At 41.3% G+C, this 22112-nt stretch overlaps 1 protein-coding gene across 1 annotated transcript in view; it reads left to right on the top strand.

Moving 5' to 3' along the window:
* Positions 1-1202: 1202 nt before the first annotated feature.
* Positions 1203-22112, top strand: part of slc7a5 (solute carrier family 7 member 5) — a 90237-nt gene continuing 69327 nt past the window's right edge. The window contains exons 1-2 of the mRNA XM_087995838.1: positions 1203-1988; positions 21007-21132. Of these exons, the coding sequence (XP_087851964.1) occupies positions 1421-1988; positions 21007-21132 (694 nt within the window). The 5' untranslated portion in view covers positions 1203-1420. The remainder of the gene's footprint in view (positions 1989-21006; positions 21133-22112) is intronic.

The raw sequence follows: 22112 nt of genomic DNA on the forward strand, positions 1-22112 counted from the left end.
TGCTAACCACTGGGCCACCGTGCCGCCCACATTAGATTACATTACATTACAGTGTGGAAACAGGCCCTTCGGCCCAACAAGTCCACACCGACCCGCCGAAGCGAAACCCACCCATACCCCTACATTTACCCCTTACCTAACACTACGGGCAATTTAGCATGGCCAATTCACCTGACCCTGCACATCTTTTGGACTGTGGGAGGAAACCGGAGCACCCGGAGGAAACCCACGCAGACACGGGGAGAACGTGCAAACTCCACACAGTCAGTCGCCTGAGGCGGGAATTGAACCCGGGTCTCAGGCGCTGTGAGGCAGCAGTGCTAACCACTGTGCCACCGTGCCGCCCACAAAACTATATCACCATTCCTGCACTGACACTTGGGTTGAAATGATTAGATTAGATTCCCTACAGTGTGGAAACAGGCCCTTCTGCCCAACAAACCCACACTGACCCTCCCAAGAGTAATTCACCAGACCCAATTCCCTCTAACTAATATGTTGAACACTAAAGGCAATTTAGCATGGCCAATTCACCTGACCTGCACATCTTTGGATTTTGGGAGGAAACCGGAGCACCCGGGGGAAACCCACGCAGACACGTGGAGAATGTGCAAACTCCACACAGCCACCTGAGGTGGGAATCAAACCTGGGTCCCTGGTGCTGTGAGAAAGCAGTACTCACCACTGAGCCACCACGTCACCCCAAATCCTGCAATTCCCTTTCTAATAAGACTGTAGGCATTGCTAAACCACATAGCTTATCACTGCTTTTTCAACAGCAATTAGGAATGGGAAATAAATACTACTCTATGCTTACATCCCATGAGAGAATAAAGAAAAAAGGTTGGACCTCACAGGTATCTCTTTTAAAACTTCAAATTGTTTCCCTTTTTACAAATGAATAATAGCGAGTCTCTGTAAAATGTCATTTGAATGATCCAATATCCCAGTGATTTCTGGTCCTGTATATGTACATTAAAACCAAATACTGTACATTTTAAAATATTTGTGTACTTATTATTAATGTACAAGCTGGATGTTCCTCAGATCTAGTAAACTTCGAAGACAACCACATGAAATGACAATTGAAATACATTTTCTGTTGCATCAGACAAACACGTGCCTTCAGTTTACTACAAGAGAGCGACTCCTCGCGAGGCTCGAACTGATGATGAAGTGGTGTTGCATCATGCAGGATGTACTGGTGAGATGAATGGGTGAATATGACGCTTTTCAGAAAGGAGGACTGATATTTTTTGGACCGAATTCGGCTCTTAAAAGCGAGAACCAAGTGAGATCGTATTCAGTTGTACAGGGGCAGCGGTAGCGGCTTTGCAGATAAAAACACCGCCACTGGGAAAAGGACTGGGTTGCATTAAACTAGCATTTCCTAAAAGCACTGGGACTGCGCTCTGTTCACATGTCTAACCTGAAGAAGAGAAGCTTGGTGAAGGAGCAAGGGGAAACAGATGGTCAGGTGAAGGACAGTATGTTAACAGCACATGAGAATGGGGAGCCGGGGCTGTCCCCGGACAGGGACAGCTTCCCGGCCACCCAGGAGCAGCCAACGGACTCGGACATGGTCCTGAAGCGAACCATCACCCTGCGGAGCGGCGTGGCCATCATCGTGGGGACCATTATCGGCTCGGGGATCTTCATCACACCGACCGGGGTGGTGCGGGAGGCGGGCTCGGTGGGTTTCTCCCTGATCATCTGGGCAATGTGCGGCGTCTTCTCCACAGTCGGGGCGCTCTGCTACGCCGAGCTGGGCACCACCATCGTCAAGTCCGGCGGCGACTACGCCTACATCCTCGAGGTGTACGGCTCAGTGGTGGCCTTCCTCAAGCTCTGGATCGAGTTGCTCATCATCCGGCCCAGCTCGCAGTACATCGTGGCACTGGTCTTCGCCACTTACATCATCAAACCCTGCTTTCCCGACTGTGCGGTGCCCGAGAATGGAGCCAAGTTAGTGGCTTGTCTCTGCATCTGTGAGTATACAGGCAGCCGCTCACACTCAGCAAGGGAGGCAAACGTGCTTTTTAAAAAATGTTCACAATGTTTTAACTCTTTAGTAATGGCTTGCAAATTTAACTTCATTTGGAACAAAGATCAGCAATGGACGTTTTGATGTGCAAATTTGATCAACCTTAAAATAGCGCAATAGACACACTACTATGTTATGGAATATGTCTAGTTACGACATTATAAATACCGTTCTCTATTGCGCGATGCTGGGTGCTTTTTCATAAACCTTCCCTTTTACGAAACGGGCGCAATGTTTTAAATTGATTTCATTGCAGTTTCTATTCTTAATTGCATTTACAGTACATTACTGCGCCACACCACGTGCTCTGTGATCCTTTCTTGTTTCTCTCCGAACACGTGATCACCATTCTGTATTTGTTCCTTTTTCTTTTTTGCAACGATACCTTCAGATTAATTTCTCCGGCTCGTTTTCTCGCCTGGTGTGTGACTTTTCTAATGAACGGTTACTGTTTGCCAGAATCCAAACCGGACCACACGCGTCCTTCAAATACGTTCTCCCTAGCTCAGAGAGGATTGTCAGTATGAATATTCTTGAGGCCTCCTGCGAGTGGCGGGCAATGTAAGATGTAACAGTAATTGGGTGCATAACATACTAATATCTTATTTTTAAAAATCTATAAATATCGTACTAATTGATTTTGATAATTCCTAAAAACATTATTAGGTTATAGTCGCAGTAATGTGTGGCACGGATTCGGAATAGGTGTCAATTACAATCTGATTATTTAAAATCTTTTTCAAAAACGTGGTCTCAGTCTTGCAACAGGATATTGCTGGAAGAAAAATAAAATGGAGTGTTAATATCATTATGTAAATTGTGCCCATGAGCTCACTTGAGCAGCAGTTGTTTATTGGGGTATAGTTCCATAGTCACCAGGAATACACTGGAACCTGTCCAATTTGAGTTTGAGCAATTAAATTTGGTGGAATGTTAGGGTGAAGTCTAGTGAGCAAAATCACAAAAGCTGTACCGCAAAAGTGAGGACTGCAGATGCTGGAAACCAGTGCTCAGATCAGAGTGGTGCTGGAAAAGCACAGCAGGTTCAGGGAGCATCCGAGGAGCAGGAAAAGTATATTCTACTTATGCCAGTGCTGTTGTCGAGACTTTTTAATTCCAAATAGTATACGAAAGAATAACAAAACTTGTACCTTCTTTAGTATATCTTAATTCTGCACTGAAGTTGCCATATAGACAATTCTCAGCTCAAAAGAAACCATCGGATTTTTCTGTATTGTATTTCATTGCAAGCTTTGTCCTTGAGCTTGGTTATGTAGAAATTGTTACAATGTTTCAACCAAACATCTGTGCAGCTCCTGTAAAAGTTTTAGACAAGAAAGCTTCAATCCAACTTACATCCTCCGTTTTATGTGGTAGGAGTATATCCATCTAACAGTTGAAGTTTTGTTCTAACCTATTTTTTTCTTTTTTTGTTAATAGAATTCCGTTAACTCTCCAAATTTGATCAGTTTTTTTGGTACTTCAATTTAATTTGTTTTATGTTATTTGTTATTGCATCATCTTCTAAGTTGAGCAGTTAGTTTGCTTAAACGTGACGCTGGAAAAAGCACAGCAGGTCAGGCAGCATCCGAGGAGCAAGAGAGTCAATATTTCAGTCTTGAAGGGTTCTGTCCGAAACATCGACTCTCTTGCTCTTCGGATGCTGCCTTACCTGCTGTGGTTTTTCCAGCACCACACCTTATCAACTCTGACTCTCCAACATCTACAGCTTTCAACTTTCTTGAAATTAGTTTGCTGTTGAGTTGTCCAATATCTCACTTGGTGTATTGCCTCAGTAGGGAGGAGTAGTAAATAACTACTCTTCATGACCGAGAAAGAAACAAGATAACATTACTATTTGCTGCACGTTGAAAACCACTGGGAGAAGTACAACTATCAGTATATGTCAATACTTTACAAGAAGAAGAACCTGGATTTACGTTGTGCCTTTCACAATGAAAATGTCTGCAAACACTTTATAGTTAATTGCGTACTTTTGAAATGTAATTGTAATGCAAGAAAACATTTTGTACCCAGCTAGGTCCCACAAAATCAGTGAGACAAGTAACCAATTCATCTGTTTTGTTAATATTGGTCAAGAAACACAAGTTAATTTGGACACAGTAAGAAGTCTGAAGTGCCACAGAAAATCTGACATCCACCTGCGAATGAAGGTGGCCCTCGGTTTAACATCTCATTAAAAAATGGGGTAGAGTTCCCCTTCTCACATAGTCTTAGAGCATCAGAATGTATTACTTTTATTTCTGACAATGCAGCATTTGTTCCTGTGGAGTTAGAGGCAGATGTCCTATCAATGAACAACACTGCACCCTCACCACTTCCCTGCCATCTGTTTTGAGGTTGAATAATTACATCCACAGGACTCTTGTGCAGAAGATTTTAGTCATTTAACTCTAAAATTCTTGAGTATAATGAAATTTGATACAAGGGGCATGATTAGAAACATGGGACTGGGATATCATAGCAATTACAGAAATGTGGCTCAGGGATGGACAGGACTGGCAGCTTAGTGTTCCAGGATACAAATGCTACAGGAAGGATAGAAAGGGGGTCAAGAGAGGAGGGGGGGCGTGGTGTTTTTGATAAGGGATAACATTACTGCTGAATGTAGGGAGGATATTCCTGGGAATACATCCAGGGAAGTTATTTGGTGGAACTGAGAAATAAGAAAGGGATGATCACTTTATTTGGATTGTATTAAACACCTCCAAATAGTAAGCGGGAAATTGAGAAACAAATTTGTAAGGGAATTTCAGTTAGCTGTAAGAATAATAAAGTGGTTATTGTAGAGGATTTTAACTTTCCAAACACAGACTGGGGCTGTCATAGTGTTAAGGGTTTAGATGGAGATGAATTTGTGAAGTGTGGATAAGAAAGTTTTCTGATTCAGTATGTGGATGTAGCTACTAGAGAAGGTGCAAAACGTGACCTACTCTTGGGATATAAGGCAGGGCAGATGACTAAAGTGTCAGTGGGGGAGCACTTTGGGGTCAGCGACCATAATTAGTTTTAAAATAGCGATGGAAAAAGATTGATCAGATGTAAAAGTTGAAGTTTTAAATTGGAGGAAGGCTAATTTTGATGATTTTAGGCAAGAACTTTCAAAAGCGTTTTGGGGGCAGATGTTTGGAGATAAAGGGAAAGGTGGAAAATGGCAACCTTTCATAAATGATATAACAGGAGTCCAGAGACAGTATATTCCTGTTAGGGTGAAAGGAAAGACTAGTAGGTGTAAGGAGTGCTGGATGACCAGAGAAAATGAGGTTTCGGTTAAGAAAATGAAGGAAGCATATGTAGAGACAGGAGATATCAATGATTCCTTAGAGTATGAAGGCAGTAGGAGTATACTTAGGAGGAAAATCAGGAGGGCAAAAAGGGGACATGAGATAGCTTTGGCAAATAGGGTAAAGGAGAATCCGAAGGGATTTTACAGATACATTAAGGACAACAGGATAACTAGGGAGAGAATAAGGCCCCTCAAAGATCAGCAACGCAGCCTATGTGTGGAGCTGCAGGAGATGGGGAGATACTAAACAAGCATTTTGCAATAGTGTTTACTGTGCAGTAGGACAGTAGAATGTGGGAAAATAGATGGTGACATTTTGAAATATGTCCATATTACAGAGGAGGAGGTACTGGATGTCTTGAAATGCAGAAAAGTGGACAAATCCCCAGGACCTGATCAGGTGTACCTTAGAACTCTGTGGAAAGCTAGGGAAGTGATTGCTGGGCCTCTTACTGAGATATTTGTATCATTGATAGTCACAGGTGAGGTGCCAGAAAACTGGAGGTTGGCTAACGTGGGTGCCACTATTTAAGGAAGGTAATAAGGAAAAGCCAGGGAACTATAGACCAGTGAGCCTGACATCAGTGGTGGGCAGGTTGTTGGAGTGAATCCTGAGGACAGGATTTGCGTGTATTTGGAAAGGCAAGGACTGATTGGGATAGTCAACATGACTTTGTGCGTGGGAAATCATGTCTCATGAATTTGATTAAGTTTTTTGAAGGAATAACCAAGAGGATTGATGAGGGAAGGGCGATAGACTTGATCTATATGGACTTCGGTAAGGCTTTTGACAATGTTCCTCATGGGAGACTGGTCTGCAAGGTTAGATCTCATGGAATGTAGGGTGAATTATCCATTTGATACAGAAGTGGCTTGAAGGTAGAAGACAGAGGGGGTGCTGGAGAGTTGCTTGTCAGACTGGAGGCCTGTGACCAGTGGTGTGCCACAAGGATTGGTGCTGGGTCCACTGCTTTTTGTCATTTATATAAATGATCTGGATGTGAACATAGGAGGTACAGTTAGTAAGTCTGCAGATTGCACCAAAATTGAAGGTGTAGTGGAAAGTGAAGAAGGTTACCTCAGAGTACAATGGGATCTTGATCAGATGGAATAATGAGCTGAGAAGTCGCAGATGGAGTTTAATTTAGATAAATGCAAGGTGCTGCATTGTGGAAAAGCAAATCAGAGCAGGACTTCTACACTTGGTCCTGAGGAGTGTTGCTGAACAAAGATTTTGGATTGCAGGTTCATAGTTCCTTGAAATTAGAGTTGCAAGTAGATAGGATAGTGAAGAAGGCGTTTGGTATGCTTTCTTATTGGTCAGAGCATTGAGTATAAGAGTTGGGAAGTCATGTTGTGGCTGTACAGGACATTGGTTCGGCCACATTTGGAATATTGCATGCAATTCTGGTCTCCTTACTATTGGAATGATGTTGTGAAATGAAAGGGTTCAGAAAAGGATGCTTTTACAAGGATGTTGTCAGGGTTGGAGGTTTTGAGCTATTGGGAGAAGCTGAATAGGCTGGGGCTGTTTTCCGTGGAGCATTGGAGGCTGAGGGGTGACCTTATAGAGGTTTACAAAATCAAGAGGGGCATGGATAGGATAAATAGACAAGGTTTTTTCCCTGGGGAGAGGGCGTTCAGAAGTAGAGGGCACAGGTTTAGGGTGAGAGGGGAAAGAAATAAGAGAGACCTAAGGGGCAACTTTTTCACACAGAGGGTGGTGCATGTATGGAATGAGCTACCAAAGGAAGTAGTGGAGGCTGGTACAATTATAACAATTAAAAGGCATCTGGATGGGTATGTGAATAGAAAGAGTTTAGAAGGATATGGGCCAAATGCTAGCAAATTGGACTAGATTAGATTAAGATATCTGGTCGGCATGGACGAATTGGACTGAAGGGTCTATTTCCGTGCTGAACAACTCTATAACTCTGACTCTAAATGGCATTGTGGCTGTGCTGTATCCAGTCGGTTGAATCTGAACTTTGACCCAAAACCTCAAGCCCTTCAAATACAACTCCACTCCTTCATGTATGTTGGTAATAAATAGCTGAATAAATGTAGTCTGCAGTGTACAATAATTTTAGTTCTAAATTATAGGTGTCAATAGCAAATTCCAGATCAGTTGGCTTTGCCAGATCTGAGTGAACTTCTCATGCTTTGCTACAAAGTTTCAATTCAATATTAACACACTGGTGACAAATAAAAGCTTGTGAGTTTTTGAAGATATAGTTGCATTCAAATAAGGATAAAATATCTGAGAACATGTTTCTTCTGTGTTTCTTTTTAATTAATTTTTTATTTCCTTTACTGAAGACATCAACTCATAGCTGATTACCATTCATGGATACCAGTAGCCGCCTCAACTAAGCATTTATGTTGTGTGAGATGAAGTAGTTCATGTTGATAGACTATTAGCCTGGGCGACATAACTGGAGACATCATTTTCCACGTGTCTCCACATTATTTTCCTTGCCCATCTTGAACATGCAGATACTTTTCAACCAACTCACTTTCATGTGGTCATGGACAACAATGGGAGTTTTTCAGTTGTCCTTAACCCTAAGGCATCTATGAAGAAAGGTTTATTATGATGCTTTTACTCATGACTGATACTCAGTTCTTGAGTATGCAATTTGGCAACAACATTGAATAAAAATTCGAATGCAGTGTGTTTCATAAAATGCTGCATACAATCATTGGAAGTATAATTTGAGTTGTATTATATCACACCCGTTTGATGTCAGTAGATTTTAATCATGCACAATGTGGAAAGTGAAACTATAACTTGTTACAACCGACTACTATTAATAGATGCTATCCAATGATTTGGACTCAAGTCAGCATAGTGGATGACTGCACTATTTCTGAGGAATTTAACAAGGATAGCATTTGTGTTCATGTTAACTAAATAATACTGACATTCCTTACTGCATAACATACAGGAAACATGGTTTCAGAAGGCTGCATCTTGTGTGCCAGAAGCTATTGAAAAAAAATTAGAGATTGCTGTTCTTGTATGAGAAGAGAATTTCTCAAGGTAATGTACGTTGTATGAAGATTATAATGTTTACAAAAACAAACGGAGAAAACTTGCTAGCTTTCTTTTACGAATAATCCCTTCTAAAGACTATGTACAATATTTTATTGACTTACTAGGAGAAATATGTGGGTAAGATTTTTGATCCATTAATAAACTGCCGACATGCACAGATTTAAAATTGGGTCCACAAGTTAAGATACTACAAATGTATCTTGTAATCTTCTTTCATAGATGAAGTGAAATTATGAAAATTATATGGAAAAATGTGATTTTAAATTGGGTCCACAATGTTGTGGTTCTGTTTGCCGAGCTGGGAATTTGTGTTGCAGACGTTTCGTCCCCTGTCTAGGTGACATCCTCAGTGCTTGGGAGCCTCCTGTGAAGCGCTTCTGTGATGTTTCCTCCAGCATTTATAGTGGTTTGTCTCTGCCGCTTCCGGTTGTCAGTTCCAGCTGTCCGCTGCAGTGGCCGGTATATTGGGACCCAATATAACCCTATCTTACACACCAGTCTGTAATTATTAATAATGCAGAATGATCAGCAATTTTATAGTTTCATAGTAATAGAAGCAAGAGTAGGCCATTTGGACAGTTGTGCCAGCTCCGCCATTCATTAAGATCATGGCTGATCGATCCATCATCTCAGCTCCTCCTACCTGCATTATCCCATAACCCTTAATTCCCCTATCATGCAAAAACCCATCCAACTGTGTCTTAAGTAGATTTAACGAAGTTGCCTCTACTGCTTCCTTGAGCAAAGAATTCCATAGATTCACTACTGTCTGGGAAAAGCAGTTCCTCCTCAACTCTACTCCCTTTAATCTTGAGGCCATGTCTCCTGATCCTAGTCTCACCCACCAGTGGAAACAACTTGCCCGTTTCTATCTTATTTATCCCTTTCATAATTTTAGATGTTTCTAGAAGATCCCTTCTCATTCTTGTAAACTCTAGCGAGTAGGACCAGGGGACTTATCTACCTTTAGACCCTCATGTTTGCTCAACACAATCGCTTGAGTGGTTACAATTGAATTGAGGTCCTCACCTCCCATTGTATCCTTAACATCTTTGACATGTCAGACACATCTTCCAGTGAGAAGACGGACACAAAATAGCTGTTCAAGGTCTTGGCTGTTTCAATATTACCCAATTTAAATATCATCCTGCAAGGGACCTATGTCCACTTTAGCCACCCTTTTTTCCATTTTATATATGTACAAAAACTTTCCTACCTGTTTTTATATTCTGTGCTAGTTTGCATTCATAATCTGTCTTTCTTTTCTTTATTGCTTGCTTTGTGATTCTTTGTTGCTTTTTAAAATTTCCCAATCTTCCTGTTTCCTTCTACTCTTGGCTACTTTGTCAGACTGATCTTTTAATTGGATGCCTTCTTTTAATTTAGATTAGATTAGATTCCCAACAGTATGGAAACAGGCCCTTCGGCCCAACAACTAACCCTCCGAAGAGTAACCCACCCAGACCCATTCCCCTACATTTACCCCTGACTAATGTACCTAACGCTGTGGGCAATTTTGCATGGCCAATTCATCTGGCCTGTACATCTTTGGGCTATGGGAGGAAACCCGAGCACTCAGAGGAAACCCACGCAGACACTGGGAGAATGTACAAATTCAATACAGTCACCTGAGGCAGGAATCAAACTCTGCTTCCTGGTGTGGTGAGGTAGCAGTGCTAACCACTGAGCCACCATGCCACTCTAACTATTTCCTTGGTTATTTAAAACTGGCTGTTCCTTCCCTTGCTACCCTTGTTTTTGACTAGAATATACTTGCCTCGATCACTGTGAAGAATCTCTTTTAAAAGTCCTCCACTGTTCCCCAACTGTTCCACCACTTGTTCCTAGTCTAATTTAGCTAACTCCTTCCTCATCCTATCATAGTCTCCCTTGTTTAAGCATAACACCCTGGTTTTAAATAATAATATTTCACCCCCCATTTATATCCAAAACTCGATGATGCTGTGATCACTCTTTTTGAGAGCTCCTTAACTACGAGATCATTAATTTTACCTGTCTCATTACACAGGACCAGATCTAAGATTGCATGCTCCCTTATAGACTACTCCACCCAATGACTTCTTCCGTTTACTGTTCCTGATCTAGACCCAAATGGATTCAGTATTTTGGCTTATTAGATCCTATATCGTCTCTCCTTATCACCCTAATCTCATTCTTAATTAAAAGCACAACCCTACCTTCCTTACCTTCCTGCCTATCCTTTCTAATTACATAATACCCTTGGATATTTAATTCCCACTCATCACCACCCTGCAATTAGGTTTCTGTAATGGCAACTAAATCATTCTCCTTTGTACTGATTTGCACAACAAGTTCATAGACATTGTTTCGAATATAGTCATAGTCATAGGGATGTACAGCACGGAGACAGACCCTTTGGTCCAACTCATCCATGCCGACCAGATATCCCAACCCAATCTCATCACACCGGCCAGCACTTGGCCCATATCCCTCCAGATGCCCCTGAAAGGAACCTGAGGTTCCTTTCAAATCTTTTCCCCTCTCACCCTAAACCTATGTCCTCTAGCTCTTGACTCCCCCACTCTAGGGAAAAGACTTTTTCTATTTATCCTATCCATGCCCCTCGTGATTTTATTAACCTCTATCAGGTCACCCCTCAGCATCTGATGATCCAGGGAAAACAGCCCTAACCTATTCAACCTGAAAATATGGCAAAATGCTTTAAATATTAGATTAAAAATGAATAAGTATGGAACACTTCATTTAATGAAAAGGTTTGATGTAATGAAATAAATTAATGTGACCACATTATATGAAAATAGTTTTTTTAAAATGCTAATTTTTGTCCGTGATGTCCACATCCCATGAGGAAATAAATACTTTTAAAAAATACAATTCTGAATATAAAGTGCCAAGAGTTATTCCTTACACTTGTAGTGACATCATAGTAAAAATGCACTCTTTGTCACTCTTTTTAGCCATAAGTATATAACCACTAGTGGTGAAAGAATGAAGGCACAGGCAATACAATGGATAAAAATAGTTTCGGAAAAGAAGAAACGTCATCCTAATTGGCCTGCTGTTCTCCCATAGTGGACAGAATTCAAAATAAATTTGAATTCTAATTTTTTTTTACACTTTTATATCTAATTTTACAGTGGAACTCCTAGTGTAGGCTGATCATGCTGTATGTACCCTGTCTTCGAATTAAGGCTCTATACGACCACCATTGTCACTGCATAACTTCACTATGATAGCATTGTTTACATTCATATTTGAATGTAATCAGTTCATAAAAGTCAGGGTTATGGAATTGGCACTGAAATACATTTACAACTTCTGATTTAATTGTCTATCACAATCCAGCTTTTCTTCACCTAAAGATTACATTGGTCTTAACTCCCGGATGCAATGCCACAAGTAAGAGCTTTGAGCCAAATTTAATTGTATTATATTGTTTTGTTTTGAAGCCAACAGAATAATTTGAAGTAATTGGATCGTTGCAAAACTGTACTTTTTGTTCAGTCAGTGGAAACTTGGCTCAATGACAGCATTCTCATCTCTAAATCTAGACAGAGATCAAACTGAGTTCCAGATTTGAACTGGTAATAATATTGAAGACAGCATGTATTTGTATGGAGGCAGAATGTTTAAAATTGGATGTTAACCTGAGTCACTGTTCAGTCGGTCAGTTGTTTGTAAACTATCGTATATAATCTGAATGAGGACAAGGTGCTCCAGTGCTTTGATTGCTAGTCTTTCCTCAATAAACATCACTATCGTCACTGCCTAAATGCTTATTAATTTCATTACCTATTTGTGGAACATGCTGCGCCAGTGGATTACCGTTTTTGCCTGTGCAGCAGAAAAGTTAAATTAAATTAGTACATGACAGCCTTTCATATGAGGGCTCCTTTTCATCATCCTTTTTCTTCAACTGAGGACTTAGCTTTATACTCCTCTTCCCCATTACCATGTTTGACTAGAACTTTCCCCACAGAGTGACAAGCCCTGACAAAATAAATTAAGGGTCACTTGGGAAGGTATGAATGGACTGGGGATGTTTGCAAACTATCCAGTTGATAAGAGATTAGAATTCTGTGCACGTGACACCACGTAACACCTGAAGATTACACTTTAAGAAGAATTTGAAGACTTTAAACTGCAGTTATACAGTGTAGAAATTACGTAACGAACATGTAATGATTATCATTTCGATGTTCTAAAGTTAAGACCACAAAGATACAGGTCATTCTGCTATAACACAGTAGTTGCGTTCCTCTGAAACCCTGTGCTATTGAAAATCGAGCTGTGGAAAACCACCAAAGAAAATTGCAGTCTCGATGACTGCTATAATAAATGACTATACCCTTTAATTTAGAAAATTTGCATTATCCAAACACTATCCACAATTTGCATTGTCGAAACGCGCATTATACCAGAACATCCTGTATGACATACGAAGGGCAGAGTTCATGTCCAGGGAAATTGGAAATTGCCAAACTGAGACTATGCCGCTTGTAACATTCAAAATAAATCATTTTGAAATTATGTTTGCCCTCTCATCACTGCACTGCCTCCTCAGTGTTCTGTGCTGCTCCATGACTCTCTATGCTGCTGCTTAATGCTTTGTGCTTTCTTCCTTGTGTAAGCTTGTTCTGAATGTTTTTGATCATGTGAGATGAGTCACCAGCTTTGAAAAACTTGAATTCTTTTGCTAAAGTATAATGTATATAAAGCAGTAAACTGCAAAACTGGAATGGTGTTATCAGTGGGAGAGGCAAATCAGCTGAAAAAAACTGAAGGTGGGGGGTGTGGCAGGGTCTTGACCGAGTGGTATTATTGCTGCAGTGTTAATCCAGAGACCCAGGTAATGTTCTGGGGACTCAGGTTTGAAACCCCCCACAGCTGGTGGCGGATTTGACTTCAGTAAAAGTTTGGAATTAAGAGTCAAATGATGACCTTTAATCCATTGTTGATTGTCAAAAACCCATCTGGTTCACTGCTGTTATTTCAGAAAGGAAACTGCCTCCCACATGTGACTCCAGATCCACAGCAATGTGGTTAACTCTTAACTTCCCTCTGGGATGGTTGTTCCTAGCCAGGAACAACCTGTGAATGAATTTTTAAAAAATTGTTTTCCCAGAGCTTTCAGAATTTAATTTGCAATCGCCTCAGGAGATTCAGTTGGATGTTCAGAAAGTCTCACAGTTTGGACACAACCACTTTTTGGGAGAGATAGAAACTACTGGAAGAACCCAGCATGTCTGACAGAATCTGTGGCGAGAGAAACAAATCTAACATTCTGATATGACTGCAGCATCTGTGGAACAAGAAACAAACTTAGAGTTTCATATTACTCTTCCTTGAAGGTGTTATCAGTGTTAAACCATTAGATTTGTTTCTCTCTACAGGTACCAGAGCTGCTGAGTTTCTCAAGCTCTTTCTATTTTATTTCAGATCTCCAGCATCCACATTACCTTGCTTTTATTCCATTTTCATAAGTTCTTCTCATTAAATGGTGGAGCATATTCCAAGGTCTGTATGGCCTATTTCTGTTCCTACATTTTATGGGCTTTCATGAAAGGAATGAGCTGAGAACCCTTTTGAAATGCTTTTATTGCAGTTATATGTATTTTTCAAGTAAGAAGGCCAAAATTGCACACAATACCCCAGACGTGGTCTCAGCAAAATCCTGTGCTGGCTGTATTAACACTTTCCAAATATTGTACTTCTTTCCCCTTTTTAATAAACGTCACCATTCCACTTGCAGCACCTGTTTATCTTTTATGATTCATGTACTAGCACACCCAGATTCCTCCATTGCCGGCTTCTACAAACACTTCTTCTATTTAAATGATGCTAACACTTCCCTGGAGTTCAGTGCAAGCTCCAAGAACTAAACCTCATTTCTTGCTTAGGCACTTCAAAGTCTCCTGGACTAGACACTGAGTGACACTGTTTTCATTTTTGAAAGGCACTTCTTGATGTTGATTCTGTTTTTCCATTTTAACTTGAATATCATTATCTCTCTGTCTTCCCTTTGCTGTAACTCCGCTTTTGTAATTTTAATTTCTCCTCCATTCCACCTTGCCACAGATATTCACTTTATACCTCCACATTTCCATGGTTTGCTTAAAATCTGTTATATCTCTCAATTCTGATGAAGCATCATTAACTGAAACTATACCTGTGTTCCTTTGCCTAGAGACTTGCAAAGTATTTTTAGTATGTTCTCTTTCTCAGATTTCCAGCATTTTCAACCCACTTGTTATTTATTTAGTCTGGCATAAATTTTACACTATTTATGTCTACCATTTGAAGTCATAGTGCTGCATATACATGGCCACGAATTTTGAAGTGTGGTTATTTTTAACAAAAGTAGAAATCGCTGGAAAAGCTCAGTACAAATTGTTTTATCAACCTGGATTGGCTGTAATGTGATCGACGAATAGGGGACACTGTTTCTAAAATATGAACCTTTAAAATGTGTGTTGGCTATAACGTGAGGGCATTGCAAATACTTTAAGTGTTATTTTTATTGCACAATTTTATTTAGCGCAGGTTCACACAAGAGCACAATCATCTCATTATAGAATAACTACCTGTAGGTCTGGCAGCATCTGTGAAGAGAAATCAAAGTTATCTAACTCAGACCAGCTAAGTTGTTCTAGCAATTTCTGTTTTTGTTTTTGGTTCTACTTTCCAGCATCTGCAGTTCTTTCAGTTTTTCTTGCAGCTTTTTCTCATCCATTTGTGGGATGAGGGCATCACTGGTTAGGCCAGCATGTATTGCCCGAAGGGCAGTTAAAAATCAACCACATTGACAATGGGTCTAGAGTCACATGTGGCCAGATCAGGTAAGGATGCCAGTTTTCTTCTCTAAAGGACATTAGTGAACCAGGTGGGTTTTTTCCCCTGACAATCAGCAATGGCTTCATGACCAACAGAACTCTTAATTACAGAGTTTTTACTGATTTCAAATTCTACCATCTGCTGTGGTGGGATTTGAATCCGGATCCTGAGAACATTCTCTGAGTCTCTGGATTAACAGCTGAAAAATGTGTTGCTGGAAAAGCGCAGCGGGTCAGGCAGCATCCAAGGAGCAGGAGAATCGACGTTTTGGGCATAAGCCCTTCTTCAGGAAACCAGCTTTTCCAGCAACACATTTTCAGCTCTGATCTCCAGCACCTGCAGTCCTCACTTTCTCCTCTCTAGATTAACAGTCCAGTGATATTACCACTAAGCCATTCCCTCCCCCAAAGTTGTTTTTATGAGTATATTTTCGCTAACACTCAACACTGCAGCCCCCCAGGAGTATGTACTCAACCCCCTACTGTATTCACAGTATACCCATGACTGCATCACCAAATTCCAGACTAATGCCATTTACAAGTTTGCTGATGACACCACCATAGTCAGTCGAATCTCAGATGGTGACGAAACAGACTACAGACAGGAGGTGGAAGACCTGGAAAAATTGGTGCATTGAGAACAACCTAGATCTCAATGCTGGCAAAACCAAGGAACTCTATTATTGACTTTTGGCGGGATGTTACTCATGCCCCCCTACACATTAACAGCACAGATGTGGAACGAGTGGAGACTGTCAAGCTCCTGGGAGTGGTCATCCACAGGCTTTCTTGGACTCTTCATGTGGACGCACTGGTTACAAAGGCCCAACAACGTCTCCTCTTCCTCAGGCAGCTGAGGAAATTTGGCATGATGGTGAATATCCTTGCCAACTTTTACAGGTGCACCATTGAGAGCATTCTGTCTGGCTGTGTCACTACCTGGTATGGCAATTGTACCATTCAAGATCAGAGATGGTTACAGAGAATGGTGAACTCGGCCTGGACAATCACAAAGGCCAACCTCCCGTCCATAGAATCCATCTACCAGGCCCACTGTTAATGAAAGGCCACCAGCATTCTTAAAGATCCAAGTCTTCCCCCCCCCCCACCCCCCCAGCAATGTTTTTCTACAACCATTGGGGACAAGGTACAAAAGCCTGAACACTCGCACCAGCCAGTTCCATAACAGTTTCTACCATATTGTTGTCAGAATACTGAATGGACTCTCAAACTATTAACGCCTATACCTGTGTTTTTGTTTTTGCCGCTTTTTACCTATTATTTACTTATGTATGCTACCTGTGAGCTGCTTGTATTGCTCACAAGACAAAACTTTTCACTGTGCCTCAATACACGTGACAATAAATTCTATTCAGTTCACTCACCTAAGTCCCTAATCAAGTTAACTTGAAACCAAATTCCGATTGTACTACTGTTCCATATACAGGGATTTAAAGTTCTAATGTTTTATAATTGCTTGAGGTTAACTTATTCTCTGAAGAGACAGCTGTTGCCTTGAGTAACAATCAAATTTCTAACTTGTATAACATCAACACAAAAAATTTCCTCTTTCAGAGAGAATTGGTTTCTGATGAAGATTGGGGGTCAGGTAGGGTGATGTCCGGTGACTACTTGTTAGAAGGATTACACAAATAACACATAGCTGTCTGGGTGGCACTGTGGTTCAGTGGTTAGCATTGCTGCCTCACAATACCAGGGACCGGGGTTTGATTCCACCCTCTGGTGACTGTCTGTGTGGAGTTTGCACATTTTCCTGCAGGTGCTTGGGTTTCCTCCCACAGTCCAAAGATATGCAAGTTAGTTGGATTGGCCATGCTAAATTGCCCATAATGTTCAGGGAAGTGTTGGTTAGATGCATGAGCCATGGGCAATGCAGGGTTACAGGGAAAGGGTAGGGGGATGGGGCTGGGTGGGATGCTTTTCAGAGGATTGGTGTGAACTCGTTGCGCCGAGTGGCCTGTTTCCAACTGTAGGGATTCTGTTCTAGTGTATGATAACATGCATGATACTATGGTAAGAGAAGACAAAGCAAAGAAATCAATGGATGTATTTACTTAGTCAACAGCATTAAAGAAGTTGACTGATTTTTTTTTTCTCATCCCCTTCCGCAATAGCTGCTTATCCTTCTACAGTAGAACTCATTGGAGTTCTTTTAGTCATAGAATAGTTAGAGGACAGAAGAAAGTCAGTTGGCTGGTCAAGTCTGCATCAGCTGTTTGCAAGAACAGTTCAGCATCCACCATCCTTTCCTGACTTTGTAGATTTATTCTGCTTAGGTAATTATCTAATAACCTTTTGAAAGCCACAATTCAACTGGACCAACCTTTCAGCCAGTGTATTACAGATCCTAACCAAATGCTATGTAATAAAAGTTGTCCCTCATGTTGGCCTTATATTTTTTGCCAAACACCTTAAATCTCTGCCTTTTAGTTCTCAACCCCCTCCACCTGTTTTAGTTGACTGTCCAGATCCTTCTTGATTTTCAACATCTTAATTTCCCTTGTACCTCCTCAACTCTAAGGAGAATAACCTAAATTTCTCCAAACTAACATGTAATTGAAATCATTGTGGAAACATTTCCTTAAATTATTTCTGTGTCCTCTCTAAAGTTTTCCTATCCTTCCTAAAATTTTGTGCAGTTCTCAGAGTTGAACACAATTTTCCACATGCAGTTGAACCGATGTTTAGACAATTTCATTAGAATTTCTTGCTTTTGTACTTTGTTTCTTTATGCTTTGTGGGCGGCACGGTGGCCCAGTGGTTAGCACTGCTGCCTCACAGCGCCTGTAGACCCGGGTTCAATTCCCGACTCAGGCGACCGACTGTGTGGAGTTTGCACATTCTCCCCGTGTCTGTGTGGGTTTCCTCCGGGTGCTCCGGTTTCCTCCCACAGTCCAAAGATGTGCGGGTCAGGTGAATTGGCCATGCTAAATTGCCCGTAGTGTTAGGTTAAAGGGGTAAAGGTAGGGGTATGGGTGGGTTGCGCTTCGGCGGGTCGGTGTGGACTTGTTGGGCCGAAGGGCCTGTTTCCACACTGTAAGTAATCTAATCTAATCTAATGCTTTCTTTAATCACTTTCTCAGTCTGCTGTTCATTAAGAAATGTGAACTGACCTCATTTCAGGTTCTGAACTCCATTTCCCAATGGGCTGAATAGTTGCACAACATATATAGAACATAGAACATAGAAGAATACAGCGCAGTACAGGCCCTTGGGCCCTCGATGTTGCGCCGATCCAAGCCCACCTAAACTACACTAACCCACTATCCTCCATATACCTATCCAATGCCCTCTTAAATGCCCGTAAAGAGGGAGAGTCCACCACTGTTACTGGCAGGGCATTCCATGAACTAACGACTCGCTGAGTGAAGAACCTTCCCCTAACATCAGTCCGATATCTAGCCCCCCTTAATTTAAAGCTATGCCCCCTTGTAATACCCGACTCAATACGCAGGAAAAGGTTCATACTGTCGACCCTATCTAACCCCCTAATCATCTTGTACACCTCAATCAAGTCACCCCTAAACCTTCTTTTCTCTAGTGAAAACAGCCCCAAGTGCCTCAGTCTTTCCTCATACGATTTTCCTTCCATACCAGGCAACATCCTGGTAAACCTCCTCTGCACCCGTTCCAATGCCTCCACATCCTTCCTATAGTATGGCGACCAAAACTGCACACAATATTCCAGATGCGGCCGTACCAGAGTCTTATACAACTGCATCATGACCTCAGGACTCCGGAACTCAATTCCTCTACCAATAAAAGCCAGTACGCCATATGCCTTCCTCACCGCACTATTTACCTGGGTGGCAACTTTCAGAGATCTGTGTACATGGACACCAAGATCCCTCTGCTCATCCACACTACCAAGTATCCGACCATTAGCCCAGTACCCCATCTTTTTGTTATTCTTCCCAAAGTGAATCACCTCGCACTTAGCTACGTTGAATTCCATCTGCCACCTTTCTGCCCAGCTCTGCAGCTTCTCTATATCCTGCTGTAACCTGCCACATGCTTCCTCACTGTCAACAACTCCTCCGACTTTCGTATCATCCGCAAACTTGCTCACCCAACCTTCTAACCCCTCTTCCAGGTCATTTATAAAAATGACAAACAGCAATGGTCCCAAAACAGATCCTTGCGGAACACCGCTAGTGACGGCACTCCATGAAGAAACTTTGCCATCAACTACTACCCTCTGTCTTCTTCCATCCAGCCAATTCCTAATCCAAACCTCCAACTCACCCTCAATGCCATATCTCCGTATTTTCTGCAGTAGCCTACCATGGGGAACCTTATCAAACGCCTTACTAAAATCCATATATACCACATCTACCGCTTTCCCCTCATCAACCTCCTTCGTCACCTTTTCAAAGAATTCAATAAGGTTTGTGAGGCACGACCTGCCCTTCACAAAACCATGCTGACTATCCTTGATCACATTATTCCTATCCAGATGTGCATAAATCCTATCCCTTACAATTCTCTCTAAGACTTTGCCCACAACAGAAGTGAGACTCACCGGCCTATAGTTACTATGTGGAATGTGGCGGCCTCTTAGGTTGTGCATGCTCCATTGAAGCTGATGGATCGGGTCATTAAAACAGTAGCAGACTTGCACTGTATGAGAAAACAACAGTCAGGAGCTGAGAAGTGGTTCTATGTTGTTAGCTGGTGGGCAAAGGTAATCTTTATAAGAAATGATGGTCTGCTTCAAGTTGGTAATGAGCCAGGACTGTGCCCAGGAATTACCGCTGGAGTGCAACCTTGGGATTCTAGCTAAGTCCATGAAATGTTTTTGTCCAGTCCTAAAAAAAACAATAATTCATTATGTTCTCTGTTTCACATGACTCTATTAAATTTGCATTAATAACGGGCATGTTTGGAGATTTCTGTCTATCTGTCTGTCAGTACAGTTTTCAGATGGCCTGATAATGCTTGGCTGAACTTCAGTTGCAGCGAGCTTTCTGTTTGCTAGGTGGGCATGGAGTGTTTGCTGTATTTGTGGAGTTATCATGAATTATTCTTTCATTGTTACATTTAGTCAATGCCACTGTTTATTTGGACAAGATGAAGAGCTGTTATTAATGCTCTGAATGGCTTTAACTGATGGACACTTCTGTAGGATTGTAATGTCAGTATTTTTTTTCAAAGCCAATTTCTGAGTGGGTGTTCCTCTTCCATAGCATTTCAAGACTGGCAATTGTTTATTTTATGACTCACTGGTTCTGTACATTGTATAGTGGATGAGTGGCCATGGTACAGCCAGCGGGGACATAGGGAGTGGGTGAGGGAAGGAAGGAGTAGCCCCTTTTAAAACAGTTGGGACAGCATCCTGGAGAACTGAACTAGGCTTTCTAAGCAACCTTCTCAGCAATTGCTTGCCCCCATGGCTGCCTCCAGTCTGCTTCCAGATTGGCAAATACAATCGGATCTTGCCTCCACCTTCCCAGATAAAACCTTGACATGATGGGGCCTGGTATTTTAACTTGGGTCTGCTAAGTTGCTAAATTTTCTGACATAAGCTATCTTTCTCAGTAATGAAAAGTCTGACCCTAAAACCTTGTAGCATGCTCTAACTAAAATTACCAAATGTATTTGTTCTTTGAATCTTCAAAGCATTAATATCAGTGTGCAGGTTGATTGTGAATGTGTATCTTGTTCAAGAAGTGTCTGGGTTTTCAGATAAAAGAATTTGGAAGAAATAAATCACTGACTGCCTTTTCCTCTTCCTTTTCAGTGTTTTTGACAGCAATTAACTGTTACAGCGTGAAGGCAGCTACAAGAGTACAAGATATTTTTGCTGCAGCTAAGTTGTTGGCTCTAGCTGTTATCATCATTTTGGGCTTTGTGCAGATTTTTAAAGGTAGGTGTGGAACATATTTGTTCCTCAATCAGCTTGTTGCTATTACATCTTTCTGAGACTACATTGTATCAAACAGAAATAGTAAGTTTTCAAGTTAAAATGGATTACATCTTTACTAAACAAATTATTTTGAAAAATACCTTTCAATGTGCCATTAATAAAGTTTTGCGTGAATGAAAAGGTTGTTTAGTCATAGTCATAGACATCCAGAGTACAGAAACTGGCCCTTCGGCCCAACATGTTTCTTGTTTCTTGTCTTTTCTGTATTGAACGGGGCATCTGACTTTAAAAGATGGTCATATTTTTCGCCAACTTCTTTCCTAGCTCACTCATGCCCTCTCCAAATTCAACTTGTTCATGAGACCAACTGCCTGATCCCATGATCACTTAAGCATGCCTCCTGGCCCTGTACTAACTTATATTGTTAATAATTAATTGCCTTCAGGCATTATCCTTTCTTTATAAAACTATTGATAACATGGCTGTTCTCAAAAATCCAATTGTTGACCCCTGTTGCATATCCTTGTCAATACAACCCCATCTCCAACCTCTTTTTTTCTCCCCAGTGTCTTGTTGGTTTCCAAATCCATGTCCACTTTTCCTTGCATTCTGTTGCTAAATCCCTCCAGTAAGGTTTCTGTTCTGGCTGCTGTGCCAAAACCGCTCCTATCAAGATCTTAAATAGACATTCTGTGTGACTCTGACAAAGCAAACTATTCCCCCTAATCCTTCTCAACCCATCTGCAGCCTTTGATTAGCCCCCGCATCCTTCCCCAGTGCCTCTTCACTGCTGTCCAGTTGGTTGGGACTGTTCTTTAGTTCCACTTTTTTTTTCTAATTATTGTCAAAGTATCACTTGCAAAGCTTCTCCTCTAGCTTTTATATCTCTGCTATTCCCCCAAGGGAGCCATTTTTAGTTCCCTACTCTTTCTCATTTATATGCTTCCCTTTGCCAGCATTGTGTGAAGGACAGCATTAGA

This window comes from Chiloscyllium plagiosum, unplaced genomic scaffold (assembly GCF_037043375.1).
Source record: "Chiloscyllium plagiosum isolate Xiang-an unplaced genomic scaffold, Cpla_swu_hap1 HiC_scaffold_17, whole genome shotgun sequence".
Classification (NCBI taxonomy): Eukaryota; Metazoa; Chordata; class Chondrichthyes; order Orectolobiformes; family Hemiscylliidae; genus Chiloscyllium; species Chiloscyllium plagiosum.